This window comes from Microcaecilia unicolor, chromosome 11 (genome assembly GCF_901765095.1).
Source record: "Microcaecilia unicolor chromosome 11, aMicUni1.1, whole genome shotgun sequence".
NCBI classification, from domain to species: domain Eukaryota; kingdom Metazoa; phylum Chordata; class Amphibia; order Gymnophiona; family Siphonopidae; genus Microcaecilia; species Microcaecilia unicolor.
Genome location: NC_044041.1, coordinates 3,141,128 through 3,156,836, shown reverse-complemented (window position 1 = coordinate 3,156,836; position 15,709 = coordinate 3,141,128). Strand labels below are relative to the sequence as shown.

Genomic DNA, 15,709 nt, shown 5'->3' with positions numbered 1-15,709 from the left:
TCGCAGGGCAGAAGGCTTTCCTTAAATGTTAATCCGAGAAAAAGAGCAGGAAAAATCATCAACATATTCAAATCCAGCTGCATCGTTTACTTGCAATATGCAAGGGAGCATCAGTTAAGCGAAAACATTCTACTGGATTTGCATTATTCATTCAAATTCAGTGATACAAATACACATATGGACAGGATAGAACGAGGTCAGAGATAAGTATATAGACAGAACAGGATATGCAAACACACACACAGATTGTTAGATAGCTTTATTTATAAACAGAAAGACACAAATGTACAGCAAAAGATGCATAGGGTCATAGATAATATAGAGACAGAACAGTATATGCAGGCCATACACAAAGATGGTTAGGGAGATTTACATATACAGCTTCATCTATCCCGTATATATGAGCTTAAATTACAGAATTACTAGCACTTACACTTATAATTGTACACTTTTATATATAAAGCTCTCTAAACATCTGTGTGTGAATGCATATACTGTTCTGTCTCTATATTATCTCTGAGCCTACGCATTTTTTGCTGAACATCTGGAAGATTTTGTTTTATATAAAGCTCCCTAAACATGTGTCTGGGTGGCTGCCTATACTGTTCAGCAAGGAAACAAAAATGGAGGAGAAGAACCTTCACGTGCAAGAAAACCAATAGACAAAAAAAGTGAGGACAGCTCAGAGGATAGTAACATAGTAAATGACGGCAGATAAAGACCTGAACGGTCCATCCAGTCTGCCCAACAACATAAACTCATTTTACATGGTATGTGATACTTTATACCTGAGTTTGATTTGTCCTTGCCATTCTCAGGGCACAGACCGTAGAAGTCTCTTGTACTAAAGGTTCTGAAGATTCTGGAATCCTGAAAAATTTACAAGATTCCGGAATCCCAATTAGTAGCAACATTCCACGTAGAACCCCAAAGACTAACATAGTAACATAGTAAATGACGGCAGATAAAGACCTGAATGTTACATGGTATGTGATACTTTAGATGTATACCCGAGTTTGATTTGTCCTTGCCTTTCTCAGGGCACAGACCGTAGAAGTCTGCCCAGTACTGTTATTGTACTAAGTTCTGAAGCTAACATCGAAGCCCCTTTAAATTTACACCAGCCCATCCCTATCTATTCAGTCACGATCAGGGCGTAGACCGTAGAAACCTGCCCAGCTCCCATTTTGTTTCCAATGATTGGTGTCGCCACCCAATCTCCACTAAGATTCCACGGAACCATTCCTTCTGAACAGGATTCCTTTGTGTTTATCCCACACATTTTTGAATTCCATTACTGTTTTCATCTCCACCACCTCCTCCCGCAGGAGGGCATTCCACATATCCACCACTCTCTCCGTGAAAAAATACTTCCTGACATTTTTCTTGAGTCTGCCCCCCTTCAATCTCATTTCATGTCCTCTAGTTCTACCGCCTTCCCGTCTCCGGAAAAGCTTCGTTTGCGGATTAATACCTTTCAAATATTTGAATGTCTGTATCATATCACCCCTGTTTCTTCTTTCCTCCAAGGTATACATGTTCAGGTCAGCAAGTCTCTCCTCGTCCGGGTTGCAGTGCAAATCCTATACCATTTTCGTAGCTTTTCTTTGCACCGCTTCCAGTCTTTTTACATCTTTAGCAAGATACAGCCTCCAAAACTGAACACAATACTCCAAGTGGGGCCTCACCAATGACTTGTAGAGGGGCATCAACACCTCTTTTCTTCTGCTGGTTATGCCCCTCTCTATGCAGCCTAGCATCCTTCTGGCCATGGCCATTGCCTTGTCGCCTTGTTTCTTCACCTTCAGATCCTCCAACACCAACACCCCAAGGTCTCTCTCCTGAGTCGAGCTTACCAATCTCTCCCCTCCTATCCGGTATCTCTCTTTTGCGTTTCTGCACCCCAAGTGCATCACTCTACACTTATGTAGGTTGTGTTGGGAATTTCATTTATTAGTTAAAGCTTGAGTGAATTATTAGTCATTAAATTTTAACTGCCAGACCCTCGACCATTCTTCCTACGTTTGGAAATCCCTTCTCATCATTTCTATTCCCTCCAGGGTATCCACTCTATTGGCTATTTTCATGTCATCCGCAAAAAGGCAAACCTTTCCTTCCAACCCTTCAGCAATATCTCCCCAAATATATTAAACAGAATAGGCCCCAGCACCGACCCCTGAGGGACTCTATTGCTCACCTTCCTTTCCTCCAAATGGATTCCATTTACCACCACCCTCTGCCACCTGTCAGTGGCATCTGACCTCATAACCCCTTATCTGACATCTGACCTCATAACCCCTTATCTGGAAACCATGACTTGTAAACTCAACGACCACACACTCCAGGGAAGTATCTGCTCTACACTATTCTACCACCCACCTGGAAAGCGGACAAATGCACAGGATGATTTAAAGTAGTTTCTCTCAAACAATGACAGCATGGTCATACTGGGTTGCACTAACTTACTCTTGGACTGTCAAAATAGTAGGGACACCCAAGACCTAATGGATTTCTTGGACACATGGAATTTCTAACATACTACAACCAATATCACCCACAACAAAGGACACCAGCTAGACATGCTAACCTACAGACTCGAAAACCATCACGAGATGAAAATCAGAGATGCTCAATGGTCACCAGCCCCATGGTCAGACCATTACAAGCTAACATTCATCCTGGAGTGGCCAGCAAGAGAATAAAAAGAGAAACCACAATGCCCGACCCAACTCCGAGAAAACAAGAGGACAAAAATCGATGCAGACCAATTCTGGCACAACATAAACCAAAGTCATGTGACCAGCATGACACAACTACCTTCCTGAATCAATGGGATGAGGAGAGTCGAAGAACATTGGACAAAATAGCACTGGAGAAACTGAGAAATCACCACAGGAGAACAATTATGCAGAAGACTTGAAAAGAAATGGATTTGCCACAAATCCGATGATGCAATGGCGCAAAATGATCCAAAAATACAAATCTGACATCAAGAAAACCAAAGTTAAGTATTATGAAGATAAAATAGGGAGCAATCAACCGAATTTTAAAAAACCTTTCAGGCTGGTAAATGGTCTGCTGGACACACAGGACCTGACGGCAAACAACAAACAACAACCCTCAGCCCAAGACCAGAAAAAAAGGTGCATGTGAGCAAAATCCAAATAAATAAATAAAAGCAGTGTCTTCCCCCCTGTCCATCTCAATAATAGACTATAGACTTTTCCTCCAGGAACCTGTCCAAACCTTTTTTAAACCCAGATATCAGGAAGTCTTTAATATAAACGTCAGTAATTATAAAGTCAGCCTTTTAACCGGTGCTGTTCCAAAAACTTTTCGTTTATAATTTCTGACATCATTGACGAGTCCTGCCACTACGGTGTTCTGCAGCCCAGAGTTTTTATTATTCTACAGAAGCTATACAGCTATACCTCTCTTGGTTAAGCCATCAGCCACAACACAAGAGATCGAATGATGCAGGCTTTGGTGCTGAAACACGCCCGTGTTGGGTCGTTTTTTAAGCTGTTTTTATTAAAGACTTCCTGATATCCTCTTTGAGCTGTCCTCACATTTTTTGTCTATTGCTTATACTGTTCTGCATATTTTGTGTATCGCATATTAATTGTTTGAAGGCAGAGCTTCCAATCTGAAGTAAGCGAGGGCAGGATTGGCCATTTTACCAATATCCTTTAAAGATACCGTAGGGTAGGTTGGCTTTGAGGGTGTAAGAGTCCAACCCTTGAACCTTCTGTTAGCAGGTTATCTGAGTCTTGTGTGATTCTTAAAGGGGTGGGGTGGGGGATGGTATTGGTCATTTCTTATTGTATCAACGTTGTGCTGTTTGGCCTTGTGTTGTTATTAATTTTCTTAACAAAAAGATTTGATAATAATAAAGATACCTTGGTTTGAACCATGCGCTCTTAGGAGACTGTTGACTTCCCCTTCCTCTCTCCCCCCCCCCCCCCCCCCCCCCCCGACGCCCAAAGATCTAGTTTAACAGTTGTTCTAATTAAGATGGAACCCACTCTTTGGAAAAGTCTCCCTGCTGGCCTGAAATGTTGCCCAGCTCCTAACACCACCCTCTTCCCTACACCATCATCTCATTGACACACTGAGGTTCTGCAGCTCTTTTTTGTCTCTGGAGTCCTATATGTGGAACAGAGAACATTTCTGGCAAAGTGCACTTCAAGTAGCCTAAATCTGATTTCCAGAATGTTCCTACTGCAACTTTTTTTTTTTTTTTTGGCCTTGGTACCCAAATGACTCCTGCTCAGCATTCTCTAAATGATGTGTGAGATCTGCTACCTTCACACCAGGCTGACAGGTTACCAAAGTATCTTCTCATCCCTCAGCCAGGTAAATATCTATATTCTTAATGATCAGATCATCAGCTAGGAAAGCAATGCTATCCTTTCCCTTCCCCTGTCCCCCAACAATAATCTTGAGGGGTCAGTCTCATCCTTCCTCTTCTAGAAGTGGCAGTCATGTCAGGGCACTATGTACTCCCCTTCTCCTCTTATCCACAATAGCAGATCTCAGATTTGGGCATTATCCCCCTCCCTTCAGTGAGGATCCTCAGGTAGAGCATTCCCACCATCCCTGTGGATCCTCGAGTATGGCATTATTCATTCTCCATAAGGATTCTCGGGTGGGGCATTACCCCATCAGTGAGGATCCTCAGGTGGGACATTATCCCTTCCCCACACCCCTCATTAGGGATCCTCAGGTGGAGCAGTATCCCTTCCTCCCCCCCCCCCTCAGTAAGGATCCTCAGGTGGGGCATTATCCCTCCCCTTTCAGTAGGGATCCTCAGGTGAGGCATTACCCCCCCCCCCCTATTAGGAATCCTCAAATGAAGCATTATCCCTCCCCCCTGACAGGTGGGAGGGCAGTAGGGATCTTCAGGTGGGGCATTATCTCTCCCCCCATAGCAGTCCTCAGGTGGGACATTATCTCTTTTCTACCCCCCTTATTATGAGCATTACCCCCCCCCCCCTCAGTAAGAATCCTCAGTTGGAGCATTATCCCTTCCCCCCCTAGTAGGGATCCTCAAGTGGGCATTATCCCTCCCCCCTCCCAGTAGGGATCCTCAGGTGAGGCATTATCCCCCCCATAGGGATCCTCAGGTTGGGCATTATCCCTCCCCCCTAGGGATTATCCCTCCCTCCCCCAGTAGGGATCCTCAGATGAGGCATTATCTCCCCCCATAGGGATCCTCAGGTGGGGCATTAACCCTCCCCCCCCCCAGTAGGGATCCTCAGTTTGGGCATTATCCCTCCCCCCTAGGAATTCTCGTGGGCATTATCCCTTCCCATCCCAGTAGGGATCCTCAGGTGGAGCAGTATCCCTTCCTCCCCCCCTCAGTAAGGATCCTCAGGTGGGCAATATCTCTCCCCCCTTCCCATTAAGGTTCCTCAGGTGAGGTATTATCCACCCCCCCCCCCATAGGGATCCTCAAGTAGGCATTATCCCTCCCCCCTTCCCAGTAAGGTTCCTCAGGTGAGGTATTATCCCCCCTCCCCCCACACACACACACAGGGATCCTCAGGTTGGGCATTATCTCCCTCCCGTCAGTGGAGATCCTGAGATCAGAACATAATTCCAGCTCCTCTAGCATTGCTCAGGTGTCCCTATTCTCCCTCCCCTGAAGGCATTATCCTTCCCCCCTCGGGACCCGCTGCCCCAGCGAGAGGCAGGTAGGGGATGCGCCGAGCCCGACCTCTCGGGGGCTGCAGTGGCGACTGTCGGCCTGCAGGGGGTGGGCTCCCTCTGCTCTCGGCGCTCCCGCTGGAGCTGTACATTCCCCCAGCGCTGCATTACCGATAAAAGGCAACGGAGCTGCAGGCGGCTGGCGGAGCTGCGGGAGCCGGAGACTGGACGGCACCGGGGCCGATCGCTGCTCCCTCCCTTCGGCCATGGATTGTCTGACAGCTCTACTGGTGACTCTGGCTTCGGGCTTCGCTCTGGTCTTCTGCCGCGATCCCTTTCAGTCCGGTGAGTCATTGGGTCTGATCCCGGGGTTCCCGGTACCTGTCGGCACCCGGGGGGAGATGGCAGGGCGGTTGTGGGGAGAGCTCGGATCGTGCAGCCGTCGGTGGGATTATTGTGGAGGTGGAACTTAGTCGCAGGGGACGTGAAATATGGGGGAAGTGTTGCAAGCTGGCTGCAGACTCGCTCCGTTCCTGCTCATTGATAAATCCGGTGCAAAAGTTTGCAAACTGCCCAGCCAGATGTGTGCCAGCTGTGGGATGCGCCCGTTATCAGCACGGAAGGTGTGTTGCCTTTCTTGCCTGAAAAGTGCTTTCCCCCTTCTTGATACGGGGCACCTCCGAGTTCTTTCTTGTGCAACTTTTGCAAACTCCAAACCAGTTTTGCTGGTTTATGGAGGGCGCCGGGGTTAGAGATTCCTGCAGCAGAAAGAGGCACAAGTGTGACATTTCCATAAAGCCATCCGTTCCCCCCAAAGCTTCTGGAGGCGCTTGCAGGTAGGTTTTACCTTCATTGCACAAACTGAGCTGTCTAGGTGCTTAATGCAAGGGAAGGCTCGTTTCTCCTAGGGACGGGGTAGGGTGTCCTCTGCCTCTCTCTGCACTGCTAGGTCTGAGTGACCCTGACTAGGTACCTGCACCGCTGCGGGACGGTGCTTTCAGGGCTTCTGAGTTGGCTTTTCGACTTGTCTGTGACATTAGGGTGCTCCATCCATGCAAAAAAAAAAAAACATGGCTCGGAGACATGAGGACGGTGGAGCCCTGCCTTCTGCAGTCCCGAGTCAACAGGTTGGAGCAGGTTACGTTTGCATGAATTTCTGCCATAGATTTCAATGTGCATTTTCCAGTGCTAAGGAGGGAAATCTTGAAATGTAATGAAATTATTATAGCCCTCAAAGCCTTGTAGTGGATCTGTGGTCAAAGACCAAGGCAATACATCTCTCTCACTTTCTTTAGGTGTGTATGTGTGTGTGGATGTATATTATGTGTAGGTGTGTGTGTAGAGAGACAGGGCATAGAATCAAGGAGAATGAACGTACATGTATATATACTCTGCATTAAATACAGCAAGTGATGTCATGATAATGTGTATCTTTAAGGTGGGATAGAAATGTTCTCATCACTGAGGTGAGGGAGGAAGAGAACCAGGTTTTTGTTTGAGAAATGCTCAGGGGTTGTCTCAATCTAGCTGCTGGAAATAGAAGATGACGTTCCTGGAGCAAAAACCCCTCTTGGTGTGCCTTCTGCGCCACTGATTAAAATTAACTGAAACCAGTAAGAAAGCTTTATCCTGGACTGGTCTGCTCGGTAGAACTTCAATTGCCCCCAGAAAGATGGCAAAGAGCTGCTGTTGGGCAGGGTCCTTTTATTTCGTTTAACTGTTTTTCACTTTAGTGTCTACACTGTTTTGTTCTGGAGTCATGTCATCCATCCATCCCTCCCTCCCTTTACCTCTGTTTGCACATGCTGAGAAACAAAGAAACAAGCTCAGGGAGCCCCCCCCCCCCCCCCCCATTACGGCAGGAACATCAATGCTGAGCAAAATGGTAGAGACTATTATTAAGAACAAAATTACAGAGCATATTCAAAAGCATGGATTAATGAGACAAAGTCAACATGGATTTAGTGAAGGGAAATCTTGCCTCACCAATCTACTACATTTCTTTGAAGGGGTGAACTAACATGTGGGTAAAGGTTGATATTGTGTATCTGGATTTTCAGAAGGCGTTTGACAAAGTACCTCATGAAAGACTCCAGAGGAAATTGGAGAGTCATGGGATAGGAGGGTGTGAATTAAAAACTGGTTAAAAGATAGAAAACAGAGAGTAGGGTTAAATGGTCAGTATTCTCAATGGAGAAGGGTAGTTAGTGGGGGGGGGGGGGTCCCCAGGGGTCTGTGCTGGAACCGCTGCTTTTTAACATATTTATAAATGACCTAGAGATGGGAGTATCTAGTGAGGTAATTAAATGTGCTGATGACACAAAGTTATTCAAAGTCATTAAATCGGGGGAAGATTGTGAAAAATTACAAGAGGACCTTACGAGACTGGGAGACTGGGCGTCTAAATGTCAGATGACGTTTAATGTGAGCAAGTGCAAAGTGATGCATGTGGGAAAGAGGAACCCGAATTATAGCTACGTCATGCAAGGTTCCACGTTAGGAGTGACGGACCAAGAAAGGGATCTAGGTGTCGTCGTTGATGATACGTTGAAACCCTCTGCTCAGTGTGCTGCTGCGGCTAAGAAAGCAAATAGAATGTTAGGTATTATTAGGAAAGGAATGGAAAACAAAAAAGAGGATGTTATAATGCCTTTGTATCGCATCATGGTGCGACCGCACCTTTGAATATTGTGTTCAATTCTGGTCGCCACCCACATCTCAAAAAAGATATAGTGGAATTAGAAAAGGTACAGAGAAGAGTGATAAAAATGATAAAGGGGATGGGATGACTTCCCTATGCAGAAAGGCTAAAGCAATTAGGGCTGTTCAGCTTGGAGAAGAAATGGCTGAGGGGAGATATGATAGAGGTCTATAAATTACTGAGTAGAGTGGAACAAGTAGATATGAATCACTTGTTTACTCATTCCAAAAATACTAGGACTAGGGGGGCATGCAATGAGGCTACTAAGTAGTAAAATTTAAAGAAATCAGAGAAAATATTTCTTTGTTCAACGTGTAATTAAACTCTGCAACTCATTGCCAGAGAGTGTGGTAAAAGCAGTTCGTTTAGCAGGGTTTTAAAAAAGTTTGTATAATTTCCTAAAAGAAAAGTTAATAAGCCATTATTAAGACGGACTTGGGAAAATCCACTGCTTATTTCTAGGATAAGTAACATAAATCTGTTTTACTGTTCTGGGATCTTGCCAGGTTCTTGTGACCTGCATTGGCCACTGATGGAAACAGGATACTGGGCTTGATGGACCTTCGGTCTGTCCCAGTATGGTAATGCTTATGTACTTATGAGGAGCTAGTGGAGGTTCTCGCCCCTTTTTGGTATATGTTTACACCAGACCTGCAACAACAGGAGGGATGAGTCGGCAAGGTTCCCAGGTCCACTAGAACAAGAAAAGCCAGTTGAATACAGTGACAGAAGAATGAAAATACAAGTGAGGTTCACAGGTCTGTTGGGAACTGAAGAGCCAATTGACCACAATGGTGGAGGGAAGGAAGTGCCATGAGTTCCCCAGACCTATTGGCATGAGATGGATCAGTTGACCACAGCGATGGAAGGAAGGAAGTGCCATGAGTTTCCCAGACCTATGGGCATGAGATGGATCAGTTGACCACAGCGATGGATGGAAGGAAGGAAGTGCCATGAGCTTCCCAGACCTATTGGCATGAGATGGATCAGTTGACCACAGTGATGGAAGGAAGGAAGGAAGTGCCATGAGTTCCCCAGACCTATTGGCATGAGATGGATCAGTTGACCACAGCGATGGATGGAAGGAAGGAAGGAAGTGCCATGAGTTCCCCAGACCTATTGGCATGAGATGGATCAGTTGACCACAGCGATGGATGAAAGGAAGGAAGTGCCATGAGTTTCCCAGACCTATTGGCATGAGATGGATCAGTTGACCACAGTGATGGAAGGAAGGAAGTGCCATGAGTTCCCCAGACCTATGGGCATGAGATGGATCAGTTGACCACAGCGATGGAAGGAAGGAAGTGCCATGAGTTTCCCAGACCTATGGGCATGAGATGGATCAGTTGACCACAGCGATGGAAGGAAGGAAGGAAGTGCCATGAGTTCCCCAGACCTATTGGCATGAGATAGACCAGTTGACCACAGCGATGGATGGAAGGAAGGAAGTGCCATGAGTTCCCCAGACCTATGGGCATGAGATAGACCAGTTGACCACAGCGATGGAAGGAAGGAAGTGCCATGAGTTCCCCAGACCTATTGGCATGAGATGGATCAGTTGACCACAGCGATGGATGGAAGGAAGTGCCATAAGTTCCCCAGACCTATGGGCATGAGATGGATCAGTTGACCACAGCGATGGAAGGAAGGAAGTGCCATGAGTTCCCCAGACCTATTGGCATGAGATGGATCAGTTGACCACAGCGATGGAAGGAAGGAAGTGCCATGAGTTTCCCAGACCTATGGGCATGAGATGGATCAGTTGACCACAGCGATGGAAGGAAGGAAGTGCCATGAGTTCCCCAGACCTATTGGCATGAGATGGATCAGTTGACCACAGTGATGGATGGAAGGAAGGAAGTGCCATGAGTTCCCCAGACCTATGGGCATGAGATAGACCAGTTGACCACAGCGATGGAAGGAAGGAAGTGCCATGAGTTCCCCAGACCTATTGGCATGAGATGGATCAGTTGACCACGGCGATGGATGGAAGGAAGTGCCATAAGTTCCCCAGACCTATGGGCATGAGATGGATCAGTTGACCACAGCGATGGAAGGAAGGAACTGCCAGTGACTGTCCCAGACCCATTGGCATGAGATGGACCAGTTGATGCAGTGGTGGAAAGATGGAAGCTCCTGCAAGTTTCCAAGACCTGCTAGCTGAAGAGACACAGGAGAACTGCTCTAGTGTTACAATATAAGGGGGAGAGGGGAGCTGAGCCCAGGTGGTTACAGGGACACAGTAGCTCCTCTAGTGTTATAGTACAGGGGGGAAAGGGGAGCAGAACCCAGGAGGTGACAGGGACACAGGGGACCTGCTCTAGTGTTACAATATAAGAGGTGAACTGAGTCCAGGGGATTACAGGGATGCAGTAACTCCTCTAGAATTACAGATATGGTGGGGAGGTAGGAGCAGAGTCCAGGGAGTTACAGGGACACAGGAGACTTGCTCTAGTGCTACAGTATAGGAGCGAGGGTAGCAGTGTATGAGGAGATTACAAAGACATGGGATGTGCGGACAGCAGTGTGATTATTGAAGGACCCCCAAAAATTAAGGTGCTTGGTTTCCTCTTCATTGTCATCATTTCTTCTGCTACTTCGAGGCAATATAAATAGTATATTTCAACCTTTTGAGAAGACCAGGGAGCTCTGTTAAGAGTCATTGTGCCCAACGACTGGTCCATGCCTCTCTCTGGCATGTGCTGCTTCTCCGCAGAGTTTAGTGTCACCAACAAACTGTGTTACATTTGCCTCCAGCATGTCTCTTTAAAAAACACCTGAGTCCAGACCAGCGGCTTTCTTCTCATGTTGATCTCTGTTGTTCACATGCTTAAAGGTCATGATAAACATTTTAAAAAATAGAGATGTATTTTTGATGACATGTAAAATGAAAGCTGTTGGTATTATGGTATTTTTTTTTTTCGTACAATGGCTTACTTTTGAGGTGGTAATAAAACCCCTTTGGCAATTATACCAGGACAGAGAGGGACACGTGGTCATTTTGATTTTCTATCAAGTCGAAGGGGACATGTCCAGTTCTACTGGGGCAAACAGGGCAGGGCACAGCCAGTTGTACCAAGATAGGTGGGGCAAGTGTCCACTTTTACGAGGACAAGCAGAGGCAGATGTCCAGTTCTGTCAGGACAGAGGCGCATGCTCAATTCCAGCAGGACAGGTGGGAGCAGGCTCCCAGTTAATCTGGAGAAATCTGACTCATCCGGTGCCCGATATAGAAGTGGGCAGATCTGAGACGAAGCAAACGTCCTGCACCTCCTGGAAGTAAGGGTACACCGCAAGAAAACCTGTCAGCTTGCAAATAAATTCCTGGAACGCTTGCAAAGGTCACAGATTAATTCACAGTTGAATTTAATGCTGGAAAATAGCAAACCCTGCTGGATTCACAAATGTAATAATGGAATGTGCCGGAACCTTTGCTGAACAATCCATTAGGGGCTTACATTCTGTATTTACCTGTGCAGTTCAGTGCGGATCACAATATTAATTAACTGAGTCAGTACCCAGGTTAACAATAAGTCAAAGGATGAAAAGAAAATTAAAACAACCTCATCTAGATAAAATAAACCTTCAAAATAAAAAAAGATTTCAGGAGTTCCGTAAGGATTTTGCTGCCACACAAGAACATAAGAATTGCCCTACTGGGTCAGACCAAAGGTCCGTCAAGCCCAGCATCCTCTGTCCAACAGCAGCCAATCCAGGTTGCAGGAACCCGGCAGGATCCCAAAAAGTAGCAAAACACCATTCTACAGACCCCCCCCCCCCCCCCCCCCCAGTTTTCCCCAAGTCCAGCATAATAATGGTTCCATCTAAGAATTTGTTCAAAACGTTTTTAAAACAATACATTGTGTTTGTCTAGAAAAAAATTTTTTTTAATCCATTAAATGCCACATTAAAAAAAATATTGTGCAGCAAAATGTTTTCAATGGAAAACTTAATGGGGAACAAGCCAAGATGTCCCTGATTTGCTTCGTACATGAAAATAAAACCTTGTGTCTCACTAGCTGTAAAACAGAACAAAGATGATCTGAAGCAGGCCACATACACCCTTTGCCATTCTAAAATTGTCAGCTGAATGCATTTTAATTAGCTTCCGCTCCTCAATCGTTTATCGCTTACTGTACATAAGTACATAAGTACATAAGTAATGCCATACTGGGAAAAGATCAAGGGTCCATCGAGCCCAGCATCCTGTCCACGACAGCGGCCAATCCAGGCCAAGGGCACCTGGCAAGCTTCCCAAACGTACAAACATTCTATACATGTTATTCCTGGAATTGTGGATTTTTCCAAGTCCGTTTAGTAGCGGTTTATGGACTTGTCCTTTAGGAAACCGTCCAACCCCTTTTTAAACTCTGCTAAGCTAACCGCCTTCACCACTTTCTCCGGCAACAAATTCCAGAGTTTAATTACACGTTGGGTGAAGAAAAATTTTCTCCGATTTGTTTTAAATTTACTACACTGTAGTTTCATCACATGCCCCCTAGTCCTAGTATTTTTGGAAAGCGTGAACAGACGCTTCACATCCACCTGTTCCACTCCACTCATTATTTTATATACCTCTATCATGTCTCCCCTCAGCCGTCTCTTCTCCAAGCTGTATAGCCCTAGCCTCCTTAGTCTTTCTTCATAGGGAAGTCGTCCCATCCCCGCTATCATTTTAGTCGCCCTTCGCTGCACCTTTTCCAATTCTACTATATCTTTCTTGAGATGCGGCGACTAGAATTGAACACAATACTCAAGGTGCGGTCGCACCATGGAGCGATACAACGGCATTATAACATCCTCACACCTGTTTTCCATACCTTTCCTGATAATACCCAACATTCTATTCGCTTTCTTAGCCGCAGCAGCACACTGAGCAGAAGGTTTCAGTGTGTTATCGACGACGACACCCAGATCCCTTTCTTGGTCCGTAACTCCTAACTTGGAACCTTGCATGACGTAGCTATAATTCGGGTTCTTCTTTCCCACATGCATCACCTTGCACTTGCTCACATTAAACATCATCTGCCATTTAGCCGCCCAGTCTCCCAGTCTCGTAAGGTCCTCTTGTAATTTTTCACAATCCTGTCGCGATTTAACGACTTTGAATAACTTTGTGTCATCAGCAAATTTAATTACTGGTTTTAGTGTACCTTTTTGTGGTTTACAAATATCAAAATATAATAACAGGAAATCCATAAAGTGATAGGAAAGCAGAATACACACCAACCACACAGATAAATAAGATACAGTTCTACAATTTCAAATCTAACCCAAAAACCTGACTGACTGGGGTGTCTCTTCGATCAATTTTGGAACCACTGGATTAAAGCATGATGACCCCCTCCCACCCTGAAAGATGTGAAAGAAACAGTACATACCAGCCTGTATGGCAGCCTCAGATGTTATGGCCAGTCCTACTGGAACAACCCAATGGTTAGTGCGATGCACTATGGAAAAGAGGACCCAGGCCCATAACCCACTCTATCCATTACACTTGTGGTGGAAAGTGTGAGCCCTCCAAAACCTTCTGTACCCACATATAGGTGACACTTGCAGCCATAAGGGCTATTGTAGTGGTGTACAGTTGGGTACAGTAGGTTTGGGGTGGGTTTTGGAGGGCTCTTCATGTAATATAAGGATGTAACGGTGAGATGTGAATTTGGGATCTTTTATGTGAACTCCACTGCAGCGCCCCCTAGGGAGCCCCACTGCTCTGCTGGGTCTTGTTTTTGTGTGTTTTTCCCTTGGACGGTTTTTTTTTTCCCAAAAATGGTCCAAAAAGGTAGACACACGGAGCACAAAAACATCTAGCAAATGGCCATTTTCAAAACAAAAAGACAGACGTTTTTCTGGTTCGAAAATTGCTCTGTTCACCATTTGATTTATGCACGTTTTCAGCAAAATGTCTAAAATCAGATTTAGAGATATTGAAAATGACCCTCGCTGTGTAAGTGAGGAAACTGCAGGAATACATTGCCTGGGAAGGCAGATTCTCTCCTGACCAAAAGGGTAGGAATGAAACCCCAGGAGAGCTGGATTGCAAACTTGAAAAAAGGTGGAGAAAGAGTTTTGGGATATTCTCATGATCGTCTGGCTGAGAAGAGAAGAGGCTCGCTAATAGACTGGTACCAAATTTCCAGATAAAGCAATGATTGGTGCCAGGGTGCAGCCAGCAGGTGCTACTGAGTGTCCATAAACCACTACTAAATGGACTTGGGAAAAATCCACAATTCCGGGAATAACATGTATAGAATGTTTGTACGTTTGGGAAGCTTGCCAGGTGCCCTTGACCTGGATTGGCCGCTGTCGTGGACAGGATGCTGGGCTCGATGGACCCTTGGCCTTTTCCCAGTGTGGCATTACTTATGTACTTATGAGTCGGCTGCCCAGATAACTAACTGCAGAAAGTTAGGGCATCTTTCCTGTGAATAGTGATTCTAACTGGATAATTTCCAACTCCCCCTTCACTCTGACTCAGAAAACCCTGGCAGGATTCAGAGAGTGCAGGGCAGTCAGTGATGACTGTCAGCGTTACAATTCAGAGAGTGCAGAGCAGTCAGTGATGACGGTCAGCAGTTTTATTCAGAGAGTGCAGAGCAGTCAGTGATGACTGTCAGCAGTTTTATTCAGAGAGGTCAGAGCAGTCAGTGATGATCGTCAGCAGTTTTATTCAGAGAGTGCAGAGCAGTCAGTGATGACGGTCAGCAGTTTTATTCAGAGAGTGCAGAGCAGTCAGTGATGACTGTCAGCAGTTTTATTCAGAGAGGTCAGAGCAGTCAGTGATGATCGTCAGCAGTTTTATTCAGAGAGTGCAGAGCAGTCAGTGATGACGGTCAGCAGTTTTATTCAGAGAGTGCAGAGCAGTCAGTGATGATCGTCAGCAATTTTATTCAGAGAGTGCAGAGCAGTCAGTGATGACTGTCAGCAGTTTTATTCAGAGAGTGCAGAGCAGTCAGTGATGACTGTCAGCAGTTTTATTCAGAGAGTGCAGAGCAGTCATTGTTGACTGTCAGCGTTACAATTCAGAGTGCAGGACAGTCAGTGATGATTGTCAGCAGTTTTATTCAGAGAGTGCAGAGCAGTCAGTGATGACTGTCAGCAGTTTTATTCAGAGAGTGCAGAGCAGTCAGTGATGACTGTCAGCAGTTTTATTCAGAGAGTGCAGAGCAGTCAGTGATGACTGTCAGCAGTTTTATTCAGAGAGTGCAGAGCAGTCATTGTTGACTGTCAGCGTTACAATTCAGAGTGCAGGACAGTCAGTGATGATTGTCAGCAGTTTTATTCAGAGAGTGCAGAGCAGTCAGTGATGATGGTCAGCAGTTTTATTCCGGTTCTTTGAATTTTTAGGTCTGTGTT

The 15,709-nt window shown here is 45.7% G+C and overlaps 1 protein-coding gene across 1 annotated transcript in view; it reads left to right on the top strand.

Moving 5' to 3' along the window:
• Nucleotides 1-5,796: 5,796 nt before the first annotated feature.
• Nucleotides 5,797-15,709, top strand: part of KREMEN1 (kringle containing transmembrane protein 1) — a 150,602-nt gene continuing 140,689 nt past the window's right edge. The window contains exon 1 of the mRNA XM_030219872.1: nucleotides 5,797-5,994. Coding sequence (XP_030075732.1) covers nucleotides 5,916-5,994 — 79 coding nt within the window. The 5' untranslated portion in view covers nucleotides 5,797-5,915. The remainder of the gene's footprint in view (nucleotides 5,995-15,709) is intronic.